At 34.8% G+C, this 23543-nt stretch overlaps 1 protein-coding gene across 2 annotated transcripts; it reads left to right on the top strand.

Annotated features, from left to right (window-relative positions):
* Nucleotides 1-372: 372 nt before the first annotated feature.
* On the top strand, nucleotides 373-17372 carry LOC100934242 (ribosomal L1 domain-containing protein 1). 2 transcript variants are annotated; one of them, XM_031944299.1, is made up of 9 exons: nucleotides 373-529; nucleotides 1445-1584; nucleotides 5554-5692; nucleotides 9120-9268; nucleotides 9357-9458; nucleotides 13776-13869; nucleotides 13958-14059; nucleotides 14957-15133; nucleotides 16277-17372. In XM_031944299.1, the coding sequence occupies exons 1-9, from the start codon at nucleotides 476-478 to the stop codon at nucleotides 16493-16495; spliced, it is 1176 nt and encodes a 391-aa protein (XP_031800159.1). In that variant the 5' UTR covers nucleotides 373-475; the 3' UTR covers nucleotides 16496-17372. The 2 variants fall into 2 exon arrangements, with proteins under 2 accessions (XP_031800159.1, XP_031800166.1); XM_031944306.1 differs by lacking the exon at nucleotides 373-529 and adding an exon at nucleotides 969-987.
* The last annotated feature ends 6171 nt before the right edge of the window (nucleotides 17373-23543 follow it).

Below are 23543 nucleotides of genomic sequence, written 5' to 3'. Positions count from 1 at the left end.
TAGACCTGCCTGTGTGCGGCTCCAAGTAGCCACAATTTAGACTGATAACGGTAAACTTCGGTCAATGCGGGAACATTCCCGGTCGAGATCCCCAGGCCCTGGCTCAGCCCTGGGGGTAACGACTTCTGTGGGTCAAAAAAGGCCAGCAATGCGCGCAACAGAGCTAAAGACCTAAGAGTCATGGGGGTGGCGGAGCGTGGTACCAAAATTAGTGAGAAACGGCATCTTTTGTCTTCTACAACCTTTCCGGAAGCTGATGCGAAGAGAAGTAAGGCAGCAAACATCAGCACAGCAAAGCGGCTTCCTTCCTTCTTTCTCACGCAAAGAAGCCCGACTACCGATTTGTACGTCATTTCCGGCGTCTTTCTTTCGAAACCGGAAACTGGGAATTGCGCCTGCGCGTCGTGGTTCCTCACGCCGCGTCCTTTGGGTTCTTTTCCCTGGCGCTAGTCTCGAGCACGTGCTGCTTAGGAAAATGGGCGCTCCGGCTGATGCGAAGGAACCCGCTCATCTTGTCTCCAAGGAGCAGGTAGGACTGGTCGAGGAACGTAGGGCATATGTGCTTTGGGGCCGCGGTGGGTCCCTGCGTAGGCCGCAGCCGCCGGGTTAAAGCTGGAGCCGAGGGGCAAAGCATGGCCGACCTGGGCCCGATCTCCGGGACCTGGGGAGCCTTGCACTGCTCTGAAGGCCCCCCCCCCCCCCCCCCTTTCCTAGACTGCCACGCGCCCGTTTCTTGTTGGCGCGCGTGAGGAAGAGGACTCCCTGTCCGGGGCACGCGGCGGCAAAGGCCTTCCAGACCGGAAGTGCGTTCCCCTGCCGTTCTTAGCGGCGCCTAGGAACCGTGTATTCTCAGAAGAATCTGAGAGCATTTTTTTTTTTTAAATCTTCGCCTTTTACAAATTCTACTTCGTACTAGCTTGTTTGCAAAACTTGTGGCACTATAGAATTTTCCATCTTTGCCCCTCCGCCCCATAGGGCGCTTGCCAGGTTGCGCTTGATGTTATTTTTTAGTCACTAGCTTATTGCTTTGGAATATGGGAGTGGGAGTGGGGCAGTTACTATTGTGAGGCGCATTTACATGTGGCAGATTTCATTCATTCAGCAACTCTTTTGTTGAGAGTTGTCCAGATCCTTGTGAATAAGTACAGTCTATAATGGATTTATGAACAAAAACTGTTCAGATGAGAGGGTATGAATGAATTGTAGTTGTGATAATTAAGAAACATTTCCCAAATGCTTAGGTGCCTTTGAGGCACAGAGTAGGTACTTAATATTAATTGAACTGAATTAAATGGTTTTAAGTTTTTTTGTTAGATCTGAGATTATGTTATAAATGGTAAAGTGTAGGACTCGATCCGAAAAAAAAAAATCTATTGAGGGTAGGGAGAATTAAATTGGTTCTGAATCGTATAACAACCAAATAAACATTGTTGTATCTTTGCAGATTAAAAAGGCAACACGAACTTTGTTGGAATATAAAAAAAAGAAACAAAATGCTAACGCATTGCTTTTGAATGAGAATGAAAATGTGTTTTTAATGGTAACGTTATGGAAGATTCCCCCAAATGGAAAAGAAATCAAAATGTAAGTTCTTCTGAAGTGTTTTGCTATTTATTTTAAATGCTTTGTTTCTTTAGTCTTTTTAGCAAGTGCTTTTTGTTATTACTTGACAGTTTCAGTAATAATACCTTACCCATGTGCTTTATTATGTTTTATTGTTAACAGAGGGCTATCTTTACATTATCTCACTTGTTCTTCACAGCCTTCCTATGTAGTAGAGGAAACTTTAAGACAGAGAAATTAACTGATTCAAGATTATTCTTGGCAGAACCAGAACTTTCTAAGTCAGCTTTATTTTAACCTTTCAGTCTACCATTTTTTTTTTTTTTTTAATAATTATAACTTTTTATTGACAGAACCCATGCCAGGGTAATTTTTTACATTATCCCTTGTACTCACTTCTGTTCTGATTTTTCCCCTCCATCCCTCAAAGGGTATGTTTGCACAGTTGGATAACTTTTTGGGCATAATTCCAGATTGCTCTCCAGAATGGTTGGATTTGTTCACAACTCCACCAACAATTCATCAGTGTCGCAGTTTTCCCACATCCCCTCCCAACATTCATCATTATTTTTTCCTGTCATCATAGCCAATCTGATAGGTGTGTAATGGTATCTCAGAGTTGTCTTAATTTGCATTTCTCTGATCAATAGTGATTTGGAACACTCGCATGAGTGGAAATAGTTTCAATTTCATCATCTGAAAATTGTCTGTTTGTATCCTTTGACCATTTATCAATTGGAGAATGGCTTGATTTCTTATAAATTAATCAGTTCTCTATATATTTTGGAGATGAGGCCTTTATCAGAACCTTTAACTGTGAAGATGTTTTCTCTGTTTGTTGCTTCCCTTCTAATTTAGTTTTGCATTAGTTTTGTTTGTACAAAGGTTTTTTAAATTTGACATAATAAAAATTTTCTATTTTGTGATTAATAATAATCTCTTGTTCATCTTTGGTCACAAATGTCTTCCTCTTCCACAAGTCTGAGAGGTAAACTATCCTGTGTTCCTCTAATTTATTTAGGATCTCGTTCTTTTTGCCTAAATCATGGACCCATTTTGATCCTATCTTGGTATATGGTGTTAAGTGTGGGTCCATGCCTAATTTCTGCCATACTAATTAACAGTTTTCCCAGCAATTTTTGGCAAATAATGAATTCTTATCCCAAAAGTTAGGATCTTTGGGTTTGTCAAACACTAGATTGCTATAGTTCACTATTTTGTCTTGTGAACCTAATCTATTCCATTGATTAACTAATCTATTTCTTAGCCAATACCAAATGGTTTTGGTGACTGCTGCTTTATAATATAGTTTTATATCAGTCAGTCTACCATTTTTAAAAATAGTATTCATTCTTGTAAAACTTTGTGTCCTAAAATTTTTTCCCTTTGTACTTACCCCCAGATGGGAAGCAATCTGTTGGGTAGGTTTAATATGTGTATCTGTCTAATGCTGTCTAATGTGTAATCTAATTATATTGTTTAATGTGTTGCACATATTGTGCAAGTCTTTTAAACATATATATTTAAATATTGGTGGAAGTATATGCACCATCAGCTCCCTCAGGTTCAGGCATCCTCTCTAGATACAGATGATTCCCAGATATAGTCCTCTAAATGCCAGTTCTGTGTCCCCAACTCTCTTTTGAACATCTGAATTTTTTTTTTAGGCATTTCAGAATCAACATGTCTAAAACTGAATCTTCTCTCTTCTCTTTAAGCCACCTCTTTGTTTTGATCTTCTTTATAACAGTTCTGCTGTAATGCTTGTTTTGAAAACATGAATCCAATGGGATTGATATATCAAGTAATCAAGTTGAGCATAATTCAGGTTTTATTGGCCTATACCCATTTCATCTGGAAGCAGCAGTGAACCGAAAGAAAATGCCATATCCCAGTAAAAACCATTTTGGCCATCCTTTGCCCCACCCTATACCTTGCAGCACGGATATGTGGCTGCCTGCTAAGGATACCTTTATAATTTCATTATTGAAGAGGCCCTTTTGAACTACCAAGATCAAGATGGCAGGCTGCATATCAGAAGGTCAGAGCCAGTACAAACGTGTCTAGATTACTTCCTTAGGGGTCCTGAAGAAGACCCTCACCAGAATACATTCCACTTTTGACAATAGATTTGTCAACTGGGTTAAGCCCATCCATCTGCCCTTCAGAATGAAGAGAAATCCAAGCTAAGTTGAAAGCAGAAGGTTTTGTTTGGGAAAATCAGACACTAGTTCTGAGACCACTACAGTATAAAGCCCCAAAAAGCTGACAGCCCAGAAGCAGGGGAGATTTATGCTTGAAAACCACAAAGGGAAGGTTCAGGAAAGTGTTTGGGAAATGAATAGACAATCTTCACTAAAAACAGGTGGACAAAAAAGCAGGGTGTTTTGCAGGAATAGTTGACCTCAAACCTGGTTTAGGTCAGTTTGGGGTGCACAGTTCAGTAAGGGTTAGCCATTGAACACCAGGAAAGGCATCTGGAGTGAGCAAGAATCACACTGCCTGCTCTTGATTGGTTCCTTTCAGCAAACAGACTTATTCTATATCCAGTTAACTCATAAAAAACTCATACTAATCTCAGGATACTTCCATCACTTCAATTTAAAGTGATTAGATTTTTTTTTTTCCTAATCTTGAGAAATCGGCATATACATCTCTACTGGGGACTACCTTTTTCCAACTAAGATTTTTCTTAGGCCTTTATAAGCAGATACCCAATTCAAATCATTAATTCTGAAAAAAATAATGTCTGGTCATTATAAGTCAAGAGTATTAACCTGGACTCTGTGAAGGTTTGTTTTTTTTTTTTGTTGTTGTTGTTGTTGTTTTTTTAAAGAATGTTTTTATTTTATTTTTTTCCTCAATTTCATGTAAAAAGTTTTAACATTTATTTTTTGTAATTGTTGAATTCCTAATTCCCTTCTTCCCTTTTCCAAAAGCTCCTTGACAAGGCATGCCCTTTGATGTAAATCATATGTTTAGTCATGTAAAACATTTTTCCATATTAGCCTTGTCGCTATAAAATAGACTTTTAAAAGGTATGATTAATTCGGAATTCTGACTCTTGAGTTCTTCAGAATTTTATTGTATCATTGCATTGCTGAGACTATCTGTCATTCACAGTTGATCATTATACAGTTTTATTACTGCATACAATATTTTCCTTGTTTTGCTCAATTAACTTTATATACATTCATTTAAGTCTTCCACATTTTTCTGAATCCTGCTCATCCTTTCTTATGGCCCAATAGAGTAGTCCATCACATTTATAATACCACAGTTGTTCAGCTATTCTCCAGCTGATGGACATTATCTCAATTTCTAGTTTTTTGCCACCACAAAAAGAGCTGCTATAAATATTTTGTACATGTGGAGCCGTTTCTTTGATTCCTTTGAGATCTAGACCTAGTAGTGAGTGGTTTTGCCGGATCAAGGGATATGCAGAGTTATACAGCTCTTTGGACATAATTCCAAATTGCTCTCCAAAATGTTTAGATCAATTCACAATTCCACCAACACTATTAATGTGCCAATTATCTGAACTTGTTTTAAACTTTTATAACCAATTACCAAAATAATTCATGACCAAAAGAAATTTTTTTTGAAGAAGCATCACTTTAAGCTTTATGTTAGAATTATGTCAATTTTAAATGTGTTTGATTGCATGCTTTATTTATCCCCAAACTTGTTGGCATCACTTTGTTACATTATTTTTGAATTCTCCTTTCCTATATCAATAAGAAGTGTGTGTGTGTGTGTGTGTGTGTGTGTGTGTGTGTGTGTGTGTATTTTGATAATGGGTTATTATCAGTAATTGTTTAGTGAAATATCTCACAAACTGCTTGTGAGATATCTTACAAATGAAAATCTTTCTTCAATAAAAAATAACTATCAATTTCATATTGCATTCTTTCAGACACAAAGGTTTAGCACTTGGCTTACCTATTGACTAGCTGCTTGGACTTCACCGGGGCTCTTTTATTTTTACAGACCTTTGCCACATGGTATTAGACCTGATACAAAAGATGTTTGTTTATTTACCAAGGATGAATCCAATTTAACTTCAGAACAGACAGAAAATTTCTATAAGCAGCTTTTGAAAAAGAAGGGGATTACAAGCATTACTGAGGTAAGGGAAAGTTAATAGTTCCTAAGGACTTCAGAAGTAGGAATTTTTGAGTGTGTGCAGATGAAAAAAAAAAACTTGTTGATCCCTCTGAAAAACTTTGTAATGTAGTTGAAGTGATAATAATTTTATGGCTTTGGGTTCCTTTTTTTAGGGACATTCTTTTGAACAGTTATATAAAGTATAAATAAGTTAATTCTACTTCCATAAACCAGGAGCTGTTTCTTGGGGAAATTCACAAATTAGAAAAATTAGTGTTATATAATTTATATTTATACCTTAGTTATTTGAGTGCTTTTCCTTTACTTTGGTTTTGGCTTCTTGGTTTCCTTAAACTATGAAATTTGTTTTTATTTTTTTGCTGAGGCAATTGGGGTTAAGTGACTTGCCCAGAATCACACAGCTAGGAAGTATTAAGTGTCTGAGGCCAGATTTGAACTCAGGTCCTCCTGACTTATGAAGCATATTTATTGAAATAGTTTTGCTTTTAAATTTATTTTTACTAGTAGCATACTTTTTTTTTTTTTTTTCCAATTTTGAGTTCTAAATTGCCTCCATTCTTCCCTTGCTTGGCCATCATTGAGAAGGCAGGCAATTTACTACAGGTTAAACACATGCAGTCATGCAAAATAAATTTCCATAGTACTCAGGTGGTAAAAGAAAACACAAATCAACAAAATTAAAATCCAAGAAAAGTAAAGTTTTAAAAAACTATCTGCATTCAGACTTCATCAGTTCTTCCTCTGATGATATAGCATTTTCTATCATAAGTCCTTCATAATTATCTTGGATTGTTGTATTACTGAGAATATTATTGTATACACTATTCTGCTCATTTCACTTTGCATCAGTTCATATAAGATTTTTTTCTCTCAATAGTATTTTACTTTGCCAATTTTATATATGTGATTTTTAGCATTCATTTTTGTAAGATTTTGGAGTTCCAAATTTTTTTCTCTCTCCTCTTACCTCCCCTCTCCTCAAGACAGCAAGCAGTCTAAGTTATACATATACTTGTAGACATATTTCCGTGTTAGTCATGTTGAGCAAGAAAAATCAAACCAAAAGGGAAAAGCCCATGAGAAAGAAAAAGCAAGCAAACAACTCCCCCAAAAGGATGAAAATAGTGTGCTTTTATCCACTTTCAGTTGGCATAATTCCGTGGTTGTGGATAGCATTTTCTATCCCAAATCTATTGGTACTGTCTTAGACCTCTATTGTTGAGAGAAGTTATGTCTATCATAGATCACACAATCTCCGTATTATTGTGTTATATTGTTCTCCTGGTTCTGCTCATTTCATTCAACATCAGTTCATGTAAGACTTTCTCAGCTTGCTCATCATGTCCTTTTTCTCCTTTAATTAATTAGTTTATTTATTTACAAAGCATATGCATGGGTAATTTTTCCAATATTGACCCTTGAAAAATCTTTTGTTCCAAATTTTTCCCACCTTCCCGCCACCCTCTCCCCTAGCTGGCCAGGTAGTCCAATACATGTTAAATATGTTGTAATGCATGTTAAATCCAACATGTATATACATATTTATGCAGTTATCGGATCAAGAAGGAAGAAAAAGAAAAACTGAGGAAAAAAACAAAATGCAAGCAAATAACAGAGAGAGTGAGAATGCTATGTTGTGTTCCACACTCTGTTCCCACAGTTCTTCTCTGGCTGTAGATGGTTCTCTAAATCACTGAACAAGAGGAACTAGTTTGAATCCTCTCATTGTTGAAGAGAGCCATGTACATCAGAATTGATTATCATATAGTCTTATTGCCGTGTATGATGATCTCCTGGTTCTGCTCATTTCATTTAGCATCAGTTCATATTATAGGCCTCTACAAGCCTCTCTGAAATCATTCTGCTGGTCATTTCTTATAGAACAATAGTATTCCATAGCATTCATATACCATAATATATTAAGCCATTAACCCAATTGATGGGCATCCATTAATTTCCAGTTTCTAACCACTACAAAAAGGGCTGCCACAAACATTTTTGCACATATAGGTCCTTTTCCCTCCTTTAAGTTATCTTTGGGATATAATCCCAGTAGAAACACTGCTGGGTCAAAGGGTATGCACAGTTTGATAGCTTTTTGCTGCTCATTTCTTACAGAACAATAATACTCCATTACATCATATACCTTAATTTATTCGACCATTCCCCAGTTGATGGACATCCACTCAATTTCCAGTTCCTTGTCTCTACAAAAATTGTTGCTATAAACATTTTTGTACATGTAGGTCTCTTCCCTCCTTTAGTATTGTTTTGGGATACAGACCCTAATAGTGGCACTATTGTATGTATGTACATACATACAATATGTATTGTATGTACAGGGGTATGTACAGTTTTATGGCCCTTTGGGCAAATTGTTCTTCAGAATCATTGAATTCATTTCATGACTCCACCAAGAATGCATTATTAGTATCCTAGTTTTCCAACATTCTCTTCAACATTTACCATTATCTTTTCCTGTTACTATCAATTTGAGAGGTGTGAGATAAACTTCAAAGTTATTTTAATTTCATGGAAGTCCAGACTTTTTTGAAATCAGCCTGCTCATCCTTCTATAGAACATACACTACTGCTCTTATAGAATAGTAGTATTCCATTACATTCAAATATCACAACTTAGTCATTCCTCATTTGGTGGGCATCCACTTATTTTCCAATTCTTTACCTCTTTAAAACTGTTAGAAACTTTTTGCATATGTGAGTCTTTTCCCCTCTTTTATAATCTTTTTGGGATACATACCTGATTAGTGACACTGCTGGGTCAAAGGATATATATATAAAAATAATTTTTTTTAGCACTTTGGATAATAATTCCAAATTACTCTTCACAATGGAGATTGAATGGAATTAGTTCACAACTCTTTATCAACAGTGCCTTAATTTCCCAGTTTTACTATATCCTTTGCAATATTTATCATGTCCCTTTTCTATTATATTAGCCAATCTGATAGGTATGAGGTGTGGTACCTCAGTTTTAATTTGCCTTTCTTTAGTCAATATTAGTGATGGAATTATGTCCTGTACAAAGTGCCAGGACAAGGGTCCCCTGTAATCTTCTTATCAATTGTCAGACCCCTTATAATCTGTGGGCTGAGGAGCTAAGCTTTCTTAAACCTCCTGCTTGCTTGCCTGGCAGCAACATACATTGGAACTGTGGCCCTATTTTAAGTTGTCTTGAGCTAGAAAATTATTTCAGCTTGTTTTTGTGTTAGCTTTGCCAGCAAGAATTTGCTTTGAGGCATTCTTTTAAAGTTATTTGGAAGAGAATTTGTGAGAACTCGGGTAAGTCCTTGCCTTTACTCTGCCGTTTGATCCACAGCTAATGCAGCTTTTCAAAATACATAAACATTTCCAGTTCTCAATGACATATCTCAGTGGTAAATAATTTAATTTTTCATATTTCCTAGGTCATCCCTTATGCTAGATTAAAACATGCATATAAACCTTATGAAGCTAAACGGCGTCTTTTAAGCAGTTTTGACCTTTTCCTTGCTGATGAAAGAATAAGACGACTTTTACCTTCACACATAGGAAAGCAGTTCTATCGTAGAAAGAGGTAAATTGCTTTTCTTTACTTAACTGTTGAATTATTACTGGCCTTTTTCAAATGAAATGATGGTGGTTTGTTTTTGTTTTCTTTGTAGGGTACCTTTATCAGTAGATCTCACTACCCAGAATTTGTCAGAACATATCAATAGAATTATCCAAGGAACTTCATTAACTGTTAGTAATCATGGTTGTTGCAAGTAAGTAGCAGTGTGTTTTTTTAGCTTGAAAAAATCTTGTGAATGTTTTAAGGATATTTTGAAGATTGAATTATTTCTCCACATTGACAACAGGATCTATTCCTTAGAATTGTTGTCCCACTTAAATTGCACCTATAATTCATAGAAGTCTTAGATGAATAGTAGGAAAGCACTTTAGAACCTCTACTCCAATTCCCTCATTTTACAGATCAGGAAATTGAAGTGCAGAAAGTACTCATACTCCCATAATTGGTAAGTTGGAGTAGCTATTTGAATTTGAATTGAGATTTTAAATTCATGCCTCTTCAATCTCTTTTAAAAAATAAATTCATGAATGCAGTCACTGCTGAATTATTCAGCTTTCCATTTTATCCAAGGAAAATTTTATCAGTTCTTTTGACATTGTCACTTATTATGACTTGAAATTTTGGGAAGCATCTAGCAAGTGCCTATGACATGGTAGGGACTGGGGATACAAAGACTTAAAAAGGGTATTTCCTTTTCTAAATGAGGGTTAAAGGAAACAGATGAAATATGTAGAAAAATAACTATTTTAAAAATCGTCTTGGACTTCTTTCTTCTTTTTGATCTTAAGTCAAAGAAGTCATTTTCTCCCTGGTGCAGATCAAAATAAGATCCAGGTAGCAAGTTTACGCAGAAAGGGTAAATTCTGACTGATGCTTTTTAATGCTGTCAATGAAGTGAGAAATCAAAAAGGTTCCAAGTCATGTCTTCATGATATATGAATATCAAAGGAAGCAACAAAATCTCCATCTTAGGATTTTGTTGCTTCCTTTGATATTCATGATATAGTGGAAAGGGTACTTATCCTTGGAGTGTAGAGACCTGCCTTTGCTTCATACAGTAAGTATGAAAGACCTCAAACAGAGCATTAACTGTTCTGGTCAGTAATCTCTTTCTCTGTAGAAGGAGAACATTGAATTAGATAATCCCTGAAGTTTCTTCTAGATGTAAATTGATGATCCGCTAGGAGCCTAAGAATGTGCTGCTTTGAGGATAGATTAAATTGATTTAGATTCATTATGTACCAAGGTTTTCATCTAATAGTGTAGCTGATGAGGCTTTGAATGTTCTTTGGATGATTGAATGTTTTGCTTAAGTACCACATGCTGGGCTTCAGTGGAATGAGAATTATGTTGGACAGAGCAAGATTAAATTCCATTGGTTTATACATTAAAATCTAATTTTTACATCTTTAAAAATTTACCTTTAGTGTTTCCTTTTATTACTGTCATTTGTTTTTTTAAGTACTTTATTTATTATTATTATTTTATTTATTTATTTGCTGAGGCAATTGGGGTTAAGTGTCCGAGGCCAGATTTGAACTCAGGTCTTCCTGACTTCAGGGGTAGTGTTCTGTCCACTGCTCCACCCAGCTGCCCCTAAGTACTTTATTTTTAAAAATAATAGCTTTTTACTTTTCAAAATACAGGCAGAGATAATATTCAACATTTACCTTTGCAAAACTCTGTATTCCAGATTTTTTTCCCTCCCTTAATCAGCAAGCAATACAGTCGCTTGTTTTATATGATATTGCATGAGTTCCCAAGATTTGTCATGTAGTTTTAAATTTTTTAACATGAAATCACACTTTGATCACATTTGGTGTTCAAGGTTCCTTTGAAAAACAATTCTACCCTCCCACCCCCAATTTTAGTTGATACATAACCTCTGGGTTTTCTTTTCTTTTTTTTTTTTTCAATTGATGTTAATGGTTACAAACATTCATAAGCAAGCAAAGTATTAAGACTATTTAATAAAGCGACTTCAGAGCCTTATCTAATTATACTCTTTTCTCTGATCACTGACGATGATGAGGTTCAGAAGGGACACATAAATCATTTGATCATATTTGAACATAAGCAGTTTTCCCTTATTCATTCCTGTTTTATCTTTTTATTTTTCTTCACTCCTGTGTTTGAACTTCAAAATTTTATGCAACTTTTAGCCTTTTTGTCAGGAATGCTTGGAAATCCTCTGTTTCATTAAAGTTTAAAGTTCTGTTTTTTCCCATGTGGTTATACTCAGTTTTGCTAGGTAAGTTATTCTTTTATGATTTGCAGGGTCTCAGTTCCTTTATACTGGTAGTTGCTTAAACCATGTGATCCTGACTATCTAATTCTTTGTGGGGAATAGCTTTTACTTTTCTTTCTTTTTTTTTTTTTTTTTTAATAAATTTGACCCAGTTTTCTCCTGGGTTTGAGAAATGGGATCTTTATCAGAGAAATTTGCTTCAAAATTCTTTTCACAATTACTATTGCTAACTGTATTTTCCCCCCATTTTATTCTATTATCTCCTTTCACAAGTATTTTGCTTCTGACTACCCCCTCCTCCAATATGACCTCTCGTGTCACCTTCCGCCCCTTCCCATATCCCCTACTGCTCCTACTTTCCTTCACCCATTGAGTGTGTTAGTCTCTTTGATCCTCTTCTAACGAGAGTTAAGTTTACTCCCTCTCTATTCCCCCCCCCAGTGTAAAATGGCAGATAACTTACACCATTCCATTTCTCCCTTTCGCTTTCTCCCAGTACATTTCTCTAATGTTTTATTTTTTTTTAGATATTCTTTCATGTTCAACTTCTCTCATGTCTTCTGTCTATAAATACTTCCTCTAACTTATAATAATGAGAAAGTTCCTTTAAGTACAGTTTAATTGTACTTATGTTTTCCCTTTCCTGATTACCCCTTTATGCTTCTCCTAAGTCAAATTTTGATTCAACTCTGGTCTTTTCATCATGGATGCTTGAAAGTTCTCTATTTCATTGAATGATCACCTTTTCCTCTGAAGGATTATATACAGTTTTGCTGGTAAGTGGTTCTTGGTTGCACTCCTAGCTTCTTTGCTCTCCAGAATATCATATTCCAAGCTCTCTGATCCCTTAATGTAGAAGCTGCTAAATCTTGTGTTAGTCTCATTGTGGCTCCATCGTACTTGAATGATTTCTTTTTAGATGCCTCCGATTTCTCCTTGATTAGGAGTTCTGGAATTTGGCTATAGTATTTCTGGGAGTTTTCATTTTGGGATCTCTTTGAGGAGGCGATTGGTAGATTGATTCCATTTCGATTTTACCCTGTGGTTTTAGAATATTAGGACACTTTTCCTTGATAACTTTTTCAAAAATGATGTCAAGAGTTTTCTTTTGATCATGGCTTTCAGGTAGTTCAATAATTTTTAAATTATCTTTCCCTTATCTGTTTTCCAGGTCAGTTTTTCCAATGAGGATTTCATATTGTTTGCTACTTTTCCCATTCTTTTGGTTTTTATTTTTGATTTTTCATAAAGTCATTACCCCAATTCATATTTTTTAAGGAATTATTTTTTCAGTGAGCTTTTGTATCTCTTCCATTTGGCCAGTTTTGCTTTTTAAAGCACTCTTCTCCTCCTTGGCTTTTTGTACTTCCATTGCTGAGTCACTCTCATTTCTCTTGCCTATTTTTCCTTTACTTCTCTTAGTTGCTTTTCAAAATCCTTTTTGAACTGTTTCAAGTTCTCAGACCAATTCTTATTTTTCTTAGAGGCTTTGGGTCTTCGGATCTTTGACTTAGTTATTGTCTTCTGAGTGTATGTTTTGATCTTTTCTGTCACAATAGTAACTAGGTCAGAATCTTTTTTTAATTTTTTGTTCATTTTCCTCATTTATTATTTATAACTCTTTGTTAAAATAGGGTTCTATTTTCGGATGGAAGTATAATGTCCCAAGCTTTCAGGGATTTTTTTATAGATCTTTCTAGACTCATAAGTTTTCAGTTTTTCCATTATGAATAGATCTAAAAAGAAATGTGTTTCCTTCTCTCCTGGCCTGTGTTCTGGTCTGTGAGTGACAACAAGCACTCTTTTCTGCCCAGGAACTGTGAGGAGAATAGGGTCCCCACTCCATTATAGCTAGAAGTTCCTCCTATCCTGTCACTGTTAGCTTTTTATGGTGAAATTTCTTTTTGTTGTTGTTGTTTGCTCATTTCTCTAGAACAAGAAAACATGTGGTGTGCAGATATCATATGTTCACTTGACAAAGAACTAATTAAAAATTGGGGAAACAGTTGAATATGTTAACTGGTCAAGACATTGTAAGTCAGTTTAATATCAGTGAACAATTTTATGAAGAATGCCGAACATTTCATCTTCATATCATATCCATGAAGAAATCATCTTCATGTTATGTTCTGTCCGAAATAAATCATACACCATTATATTTAGTTCTTGTTTTCACTTCCTAGTAGTCTCTCCTTTTTTTTTTTTAAAGGGGGGGGCAGTTTTCATTTTTTGTGTGTATAACTAATATTTCTTTAATTTCAGTACTGCACGTGTGGGCCACACAGGAATGTCTGTAGATCACCTAGTGGAAAATGTTATTGCTGTGGTGGATGTGCTTTCAGAAAAGTTGCCAGAGGTACTATGCTTTGCTTGTGCCAGTTCTTACTTGTGTTAAAAGGATATTTTTGAATGCCATACTATTTTGTATTTTTCTTTATTTACAGAAGTGGGAAAGTGTAAAAATTTTACACCTGAAAACAGAAAAATCACCTTCCCTTCCAATCTTTTCTTCATTTGTTTCCTATTTGGGTTCTCAAAAAAGTAAGGTAAGTAATCAATTGAGAGTTAACCTTAGATATAGATGGTATAAAACTACTAGTAGAAGCAACCAATACATCCCTGCTGATGAAGTTAAGAGTTTTCATTGAAGGTTTTGGCATGGTTTTAAGATACTTTTGTATCCATGCTACCCACAATCTGAGGTATTTATTTATTTTTTTTTACTAGGATCAGTTGAATTTGGAAGTTGATAGCTACTTAAAAACCACATTAGAGTAGTAATGTCATTAGATTTTGAGGAAATAATAGCTTTCCATTTTGTGGCTTGTCAGAGCCCCTTTATCTTTTTTTTATTTTTAACCCCAAGTTAAGCCACCCTGGGGTGAACATCTGTTCTGGTACCAGAAGAAACCTTACTAAGCTCAAACTCTGACTCTCGCTGGGCATGTATCAGGTTACTGACCTACCCAGGATGGATTTTCTTAACTTTAAAATCTGTTAATTTGAATTTTTGACCATGATGTGGTAAAGAAAGTGATAGACATATGAATTATATTATTATTGTATTATTCCATGAGCTCATCATTGCTTTCACAAAGTAATACAAAAAAATAATTTGTTTTGTTGTTTCTGAGGGGAATGAGGTTGAAATTAATGGGTAAGGTTTGGAAATAGTCTCTGTAAAATTCATAAACCGTTGACTCAATTATAGTTACCATTACAGGTAGCACCCAAAAGTCTTTGCATTAAAGGTTTCAAGATTGACACTTTTGAATCAGATGAATTTTGAAATGGCATACTATAATGGAACACTTTGATTGGCATATTGTTGATTGGTTGAAGTTGACAGCTACTTAAAGACCACATTAGACTGGGAAGTTCACTGGGTTTTGAGGAAATGATAATTCAAAACTAAAATTTTTTTGATTTTTACTGACTGGTAGAAGCAAAAGAAAAGCAAAAAAGGGACCATCAAACCTGCCCAGACTTCAGTGAAGCTTGAAAATGCTTCAGAAGGTCATGAACTAGAGGTGGAAAAGGAAGGCAAAGCAGATTCTGATTCGGAGGAGGAAATTCCACAGCTAGTTCCAGTCCAAGCAGCATCTCAAAAGCCCCCGAAGGTAATTTTGTTACTTTAAAAATATGCATACATACTTGAAAAAAAATATTTATTTACAAAGCATATGCATGGGTAATTTTTCTAATATTGACCCTTGCAAAACCTTTTGTTCCGAATTTTCCTCTCTTTCGCCCCACTAGCTGGCAGGTAGTCCAATACATGTTAAATAGTTTGAAATACATGTTAAATCCAATATGTGGCATACTTTTTTGAAAGAAATCTTTCTATACAAGATTTTAAAGTAAAAAATTACTTTGATAAGAAAGGCCCAGGCATTAAAAAGATTGCCTTATTTTGTTTTAGGTTTTGGCATTTAGGACTTTAGTTTATGAAATACATATATGGGAAAATATTCTAGGTGGTTTTTTTGTTTGTTTTGCTGTGGTGAAGAATGTTCAGTAAAGAAAGTTTTCAGTGGTCATGAATTCATATTTCTGTATTACAATTCTATGAATCAATAACCATAATTTTAAGTTTTTTATTATCAGTAGTGAAATCATGAGAATTTCAAGCACCATTTCCAAAAATGATAAATATAGCCTACCTTCTAGCACTTCTGAAACTATAGAATTTAGGCTGCCTTAATCCTGAGTAAAATCAAATTATGCTATAGATTATAGGCTCCTTAGTCTCCTTTGTTACAGTTCTATGTTCCATTTTAAATAACTTAATTTTCTCCTGCCTTAAGTTTCAGGTGGGCTAATTGAAAGAGATTAAGGCCTTGAATTGGCTCTTTCTTCAGGTGCTTTATAATCTTAATTCATTTATATTTATAATCTTAATTCACATGATCATAATTCAATTATATAATTTACTTATAATTTAAATATTTATATGTGGGGAGATTCATTTTTAAAGTTGAGGAAAGTGAGACACCAGTGTAGAGTCAAAATTTATGTCTAAATCTTGTCCAGTATGACCCTGTTTCTGCTTCCTGTAATAAATGAGAGGGCAATCTGTGCTTGGACGAGACAAGATATCTTTTGTTACTTAATTATGGGAATAGGGGGGGAAAAAAACTATATTTAGTAAATCTGAGTTTTATGTCTTAATATGCTGGAAATCATAATGCGTAATTGAGCAATGGCAACTATTTGTTTATTGCATAGGCTTAATTAGATGGTCTTTTCTTTCTCATCTTCAGAAGGCAACCCAGATAAAAGATTCTATAGGAGAAGACCTCTGTGCTGAAACACCACAAGTAAAAACTCCTGCTAAAAAGAGAAAGGCCTCCAATGCTCTGGAAACGCCAAAACAAGTTAAAGTTTCCACAAAGTTGAAGAAGACTCCAGCTAGTGACAAATGTAAGAAGCCAAGGATCCAGCCCTCAAAGAACTTGAGAAAAAAAGTAACTCCTCTTTAAAGCCTAAGTCCTGGAATGGACTCAAGAAATTAAGACTTCATTTATTACTCAAAATAAAGTAGGGAAAATTGAATGACTTTAAAATAAAATTTATTTTTACTTTTTTTTCTAATTCATATAAAAAAAATTTAATATTTCATTGTCATATCTATGATTGAGTTCCCTTAATGTGCTCTTGCATTTGTTCATGAGACAGTCTTCCTCATGTATTTAAAATGTGTCTGGTCTATTCATTTTCTTGCAAATATTAACTTAAGCCTTATGACTTAAACTGTTTCTTGTCAGATGTAATGCATTTGTTTACTATAATAGACTGTTTTAAGTCTAAATATTCCTGAAGGCAAGAAGTTAATTTATGCAAAGTTAGTGAAGGCCAAAGAATGTTATTTGCTTCTATAAGATTTTTCCCCTTTCTCCTATTCCTCAGTCCTTTCTTACATCCAAAAGATCCCAAGCTCAAAAGTGGGTTAGATGTGGAATTAGAATTTTCAGAATAGACTAGATAAAATGACTAAAAATAGTTTTTTAAAAACAATACATATTTGTTACATTTGTATTTTTGGAATTTTCATTGGTTTTGATTGAAACCAAAGATAGTAAAAAAAAAATATGTGCATTCTTTTCAATTTTCTGCCTTTTATTTTAGTTTGACAATCCTAGATATTAATAGGTTATTTTGGAGAATTTCAACCCAGGAACAGATTTTTCACTTAGGCATAGTTTAAAATCTAGGTAACAAAAATTTTAAAGAAATGAAAGAACCATTGTAAAGTTTAGACAATTGTGGGTATGGCAGTATATCTCGTCAATATAATGTGCTTCTGATTTGCTTTTTTAATCTTCAATTTTCTTCTAAATAAACATGATTGAAAAAGTTTTGAGTAGCATTTGAGTATTGTTTCCTGCTGTAGTTTTTTAGTAAATAATGGGATTTTTTATCATATTTTAAGAATGTAGAATGAATTAACTCTTTCTTTTGCCATAGAAGCATCATACCAGGTATTGCACCTAATCTAGGGCACCTTCCCAATTGTTAATGCTAATAATTTACTAATTGCTTGTGAGCAACCTAATTTGTAAAATTTTCCTTTCATTAACTGAAATCTGCCTCTCATTTTAATACATGTCAGAAGGGGAAAGACTACTGGGTCTGAAATCAAAACCTGAGTTCATGTCATGTCAAACCTGTGTGACATTGGGCACTTAATCACTCTGGGCTTCACTTGTAAAATAGAGTTGGACTACATGGTCCCAGATATCCCAGCTGTGATCACTGCACCTGGTTCTTCCCTTAAAATTCTTCCCTTCCTTTAAGGTCAATTTAAGCTCTAGAACAGGCACAGTGGAGAGATAAAGCCTTGGACACCTAGTAGCTGTGTGACATTGGGCAAGATATTGCTTCTGTTTTCTCAGTTTTCTCCTTGGATGGTTTACAAAGTGCCTAGTACAGTATCTGGCACATAGTAAGCATAAATGTCAGGTACGTTTTGTTTGTTTTATTTAATATTTTTTCCTATTACATATAAAAGCAATTTAAACATTTTTCAAATTTTGATTTCCACGTTCTCTTAAGTTACATAAGTTAGTGTTAGCATTATTATTTTTATAGACCTACCTGCTAAGTGGCAGGGCAAGAGGTCATTAGAGTACAGAGAAGGCCAAAAAACATTCCTCTTGTCAAAGAGTTTATAGTCTGTTCTAAAATGTTCTACCTTGAAATCTAGTTCCTTCAACTAATCATAGTATGGTAGCATTTCTAGATAGGAAAATAGATTTAAAGATGGAAAAATTGAAAAAAGCACCATACAAAATTCTATTCTGTATACAGGGAATAAAAGTATAAAAACAGTCTCTGCTTTTAAGAAACTTGCATTCTAATAGGCCAGTGTATAGGAGGTTTCCCTTGCAAGTCAGAGCCTCCATGATCTGTAGGATCAGCAAAGTAGATGATGTTAATGGAAGGAAGAAACATTTGTAAGCCCCTGCTGTGTGCCAGTTATTGTTTTGTTGATAGTTTGACTTTCCTGGTCTGTGCTACTTCCTGTCCTTCACTTGAGGCTGCTTGAGCTAGACTGGGTGATTTTGGGGAAGAATAACAATAGAAATACCAAAAATTATAGGCGGCAAAAGCCAAAAAAGGAGCTAGCTATAAAACCCAGTGTGCATTGTTATGGGCCAGAACTTGAATTGATAGAGACAAAGGTTGTTTAGCATAGTGTTTAACAGTTCAGTACATGTATTTAGTACTTACTATAGTTCCACAAGATTCACAATTATGATGAGAGAGGATATAAGCTGGGACGAGCTCAACCAGAATGAGAACTAGAGAAAACCAGAGAAATGGTGGCTGCGGGCTGAAGCATAAACCCTTGGACGTCGGGGAGATTCAGAAGCCAGAGCTCAAGCTCTTGGAACCAAGGCTACAGAGGGCCTCTAAGAAAGCTAACTGGGCGGCAGGAAAGGAGACAAGACTTTGAAAGTGACAATAAAGGATTTGGACTTTAATCCCTGACTTCATTTGGGGTGATTACTGAACTGAAAGGAAGGCTGTCTCCAGAGAGCCCAAGAAAACTCCAACAAGAGAATATCACATTTTAGAGAAGAATATTACAGTGTACTAAGGAAGGGAAAAATAAAGACAAGCTGTTTGCCCTTGGAAAACTTCCATTCTATCTAGAAAAGCAATATGGGCATATAAGTTTTTATGAGAAAGTCAAGGGACTTTTCCATGATACATTGACATAGGGACAGAGCTGGCAGTTGAACTCGGTGATTTCTTGATATGGCCAGTTGTATCATGTTCTGATCCATTGTTCCTTTGCGTGTAGGGGATGCTCGAATATTGTTTTCTAGGTGGTACCATTTGATGCTTGGCATTTACTATAGCCTGCCTTGTATTATAATTGTAGTGTGTATCCTAAATTTTAAAATCATCCTGGGGATAAAAGGCATGGGATGAAGTAGTGGCCTAGATATTCATTTCATACATTTTGTTTGATTCCTCACCAGTGCAGGTCAGAAATGATGGGACAACTGTTCTAAAATAGAAAATTCAAGGATCAAATTGATTGAAATGAGGAAAATAGTCACCCTATCCACCTACCCCCGTCCCTAGAATTAGAACACCAAATTCACCAAATTTTCTGCTTCCCATCTCTTCCCCCCCTCCCATTTAGAAGGCAAACAATTTGACAGGCTATACATGTGTAGTCGTGTGCAAAATACATTTCCATATAAATCAGGCTATGAAACAAAACAGACTTTAAAAACCCTTATAAAAATGAAAATGTATCTTGGATTTGCATTCAGTCTCCACCAGTTCTTTCTCTAGAGATGGACAGCATTTTTCATTATAAATCCTTTAGAATTGTTTTGGATCATGTATTTACTGAGAACAAGTTATTCATGGTAAAACATCATACAATACTGCTATTACTATGTATACACAGGGGTGTTCTGGTTCTGCTCATTTCACCAAGCTTCAGTATAAGTAGGTCTAAGATTTTTTTGGAGAGCATCCTGCTCATTAGTTTTTCCCCTCACTTAACAGTATTTTGCTTTTTTCCAATTACATGTGAAGATACTTTTTAACATTCATTTTTTCTTTTCTTCTTAAAGACCTGAATATTTAATTTTTCTCAGTTGCAGGTAAAAGAATTTTAACATTTGTTTTTCAAAACTTTGAATTCTAGATTTTCTCTCTTCCTCCCTACTTCCTCCTCCATATTGAGAAGGCACATGTAAAATTATGCAAAACATTTCCCTAAAAGTCATAGTGTAAAAGAAAACATTGATTTCTCCCCTCAAAAACCCTTTAAAAAATAGTTACAAAAGTATGCTTTAATCTGCATTCAATCACAATCAGTTCTTTCTCTGAGTATGGGTAGTCCTTCAGAGTAGTCTTTGTATTGTATTGCTGAGAATAGCAGTTTTTTTGCAGCTGATCATACTGCAACATTGCTACTGCTTTATATACAGCATGTTTCATTTTGCATGAGCTCATGGAGGACTTTCCAGATTTTTTTGAGAGGATAGATGGCATTTTCCATCACTAGTCTTGGAATTTTCTTGGATCATAGTATTACTGAGAAGAACCAAGTTTATTACAGTCAATCATATAATGCTGTTCTTCTGTACAGTGGTCTCCTGGTTCTGTTCACTTTATTCAGCATCAGTTCATGTAAATCCAGATTTTTCTGAATTCCACTTACTTATTTCTTCTGAAACAAAAGTATTCCATCACAATTACATATCATAATTTATCCAGCCATTCCTCAATTGGTGGACATTCCAGTTCTTTGCCCTGAGAAAAGAGTTGCTATAAAATTTTTGGTTCATATTGGTCCTTTTCCTTTTTTTAAAAAAAAATATCTTTTGGGATACATGCCAAGTAGTAGTATTGCAATATTCATTTTTTCTAAAATTTTGGATTCCAATTTTTTTCTCCTTTGTTCCTTCCCTCCCCTCTTCTCAAGATAAGCAATCTGATATAGGTTATGCATGAACAATCATGTACAATATGTCCAATTACTTATAAAAGAAGAATCAGACCAAAAGGGGAAAACCATGAGGAAAACAAAAATTAAAAAGTGATGTATTAAAAAGTATGTTTTGATCTGCATTCACACTCCATAATTCTTTCTCTGGATATGGATGGCATTTTTCATCACGAATCTTTTGGAATTTTCTTGAATCATAGTATTACTAAGAAGAACCAAGTCTTATCACAATAATCACATAATATTGCTGTTAGAATGTACAGTGGTCTGGTTTTGTTCACTTTATTCAGCATCAGTTCATGTAGGTCTAGTTTTTTCTGGATTCCACCTCCTCATCATTTCTTCTAGAACAATACTATTGTGTTACATTCATATACCACAACTTATTTCTAATTCTTTGCCACCACAAAAAGCTACCCTAAATATTTTTGTATATGTGGGTCCTTTTCCCTTTTTTATGATTTCTTTCGGATACAAACCTAGTAGTGCTTTTTCTGGATCAAAAGTTTTGCAGTTTTATAGCCCTTAGGACATAGTTGCAAAGCAGAATGCTTGCATCAGGTCACAACTCTTCCAACAATGCATTAGTGTTCAAATATTCCCACATCTTTTCCAACATTTATAATTTTCCTTTTCTATCATATTACCCAATCTGATAAATATGAGGTGATACCTCAGAGTTGTTTTAGTGTGCATTTCTCTAATCAATAGGGATTTAGAACATTTTTATGTAACTATAAATAGCTTTGATTTAGAATATATTTTCATATGACTATAGATAGCTATAATTTCTTCATTAGAACATTGCCTGTTTATATCCTTTGACCATTTATCAATTAGGGAATGACTTGTATTCTTATAAAGCTGAATCAGTTCTCGTCTGTATTTTAGAAATGAGGCCTTTATTAGAAATACTGTCTATAAAATTTTCCCCCCCAGCTTTGTGCTTCCTTTCTAATCTTGTATGTATTGGTTTTGTTTGTACAAAAACTTAATTTAATGTAATCAAAGTTATCCATTTTGCATTTTATAATGTCCTTTAATTCTTTGGCCATAAATTCATCCTTCTCCAAAGATGTGATAAGTAAACTATTCTTTGCTCTCCTAATTTGCTTATAGTATTACCCTTTACATCTAAATCATGTACCCATTTTGATTTTATTTTGGTATGGAGTGTGAGATCTAGGTCTCTGTCAAGTTTCTGACATTATTTTCCAGTTTTCCCAGCAATTTTTGTCAAATGTGAGTTCCTAGCCCAGAAGCTGGAGTCTTTAGGCTTACTTATCAAATAGATTACCCTCCTATATCTCGTATACCTAATTTATTCTATTGATTCACCAAATTGTTTTGATGATTGCTACTTTATAGCATTTGGTTTTAGATTTGGTACAACTAGACCACCTTCTTTTACTGCTTGTCATTTATTATAGTACAATAGAATTCCATCACAATCTTGTTCAGTCATCCCCCAATTGATAAGACATTTCTTTAGTTTTCTTTTTCTTTCTTTTCTTTTTTTTTGCCACTACTAAAAAGTTTTTTTTTTTTTTTAATCTCTTTGGGATAAAGACCTAGTAGTAGTATGCATGGCTTTATACTCTTTGGACACACTGCAGGTTGCTTTTCAGAATGGTCAACTCAGTATACAACTTCATCAACAATCCATTAATACCCCAATTTTCCTAATCTCCAACATGTCATTTTCCTTTTCTTGCATATATTAGTCATTCATCTGATAAAAGTGAAATGGTACTTTAGAATTGTTTTGATGCGCATTTCTTTAATCAATAGTGACTTAGAGTATTTTCCTCTTTAAAAAAAATTTTTATTGAAGCTTTTTATTTTCAAAACATATGCAAGGGTAATTTTTCACGATTGAACCTTGCAAAATCTTGTGTTTCAGATTTGCTTCCCCTTCTCCCATTCACTCCCTTAGATGACAAATAATCCAACATATGTTAAACATGGTAAAAATATATGTAAATTCAATATAGGCATACATATTTATACAATTGTCCTGTTGCACAAGAAAAATCAGATCAAAAAGGAAAAAAGAAAGAAAATAAGATGCAAGCAAACAACAACAAAAGAACTGAAAATGCTATGTTGTGATCCACACTCAATTCCCACAGTCTCTCTCTGCATGTAGATGGCTATCTTCATCACAAGATCATTGGAAATGGCCTAAATCATCTCACATTCATCAGAATTGATCATTGCTGTTGCCATGTGCAATAATCTCCTGGTTCTGCTCATTTCACTTAGCATCAGTCTCTCCAGGCCTCTCAGAGTATTTTTCATATGATTATTGATAGCTTTGATTACTTTGCCTGAAAACTGCCTCTTTATATCCTTTGACCATTTGTCAATCGAGGAAGGGCTCTTATTCTATAAATTTAACTCAGTTCTCTGTGTGTTTGAGAAATGAGGATTTTGTTATAGAAACTTGGTATACCTTTTTTTCACAGTAATGATTACTATTGGTTTCCCTCTATCCTCTTTCTATCTATCCTACTCTGTCTCTCTTTGTATATTTTCTGAATTTTTTT

The sequence above is a fragment of the Sarcophilus harrisii genome, chromosome 1 (assembly GCF_902635505.1).
Source record: "Sarcophilus harrisii chromosome 1, mSarHar1.11, whole genome shotgun sequence".
Taxonomy (NCBI): Eukaryota; Metazoa; Chordata; class Mammalia; order Dasyuromorphia; family Dasyuridae; genus Sarcophilus; species Sarcophilus harrisii.
The sequence above is the reverse complement of the archived record's forward strand: the minus strand, read 5'-3'. Positions and strand labels throughout refer to the sequence as shown.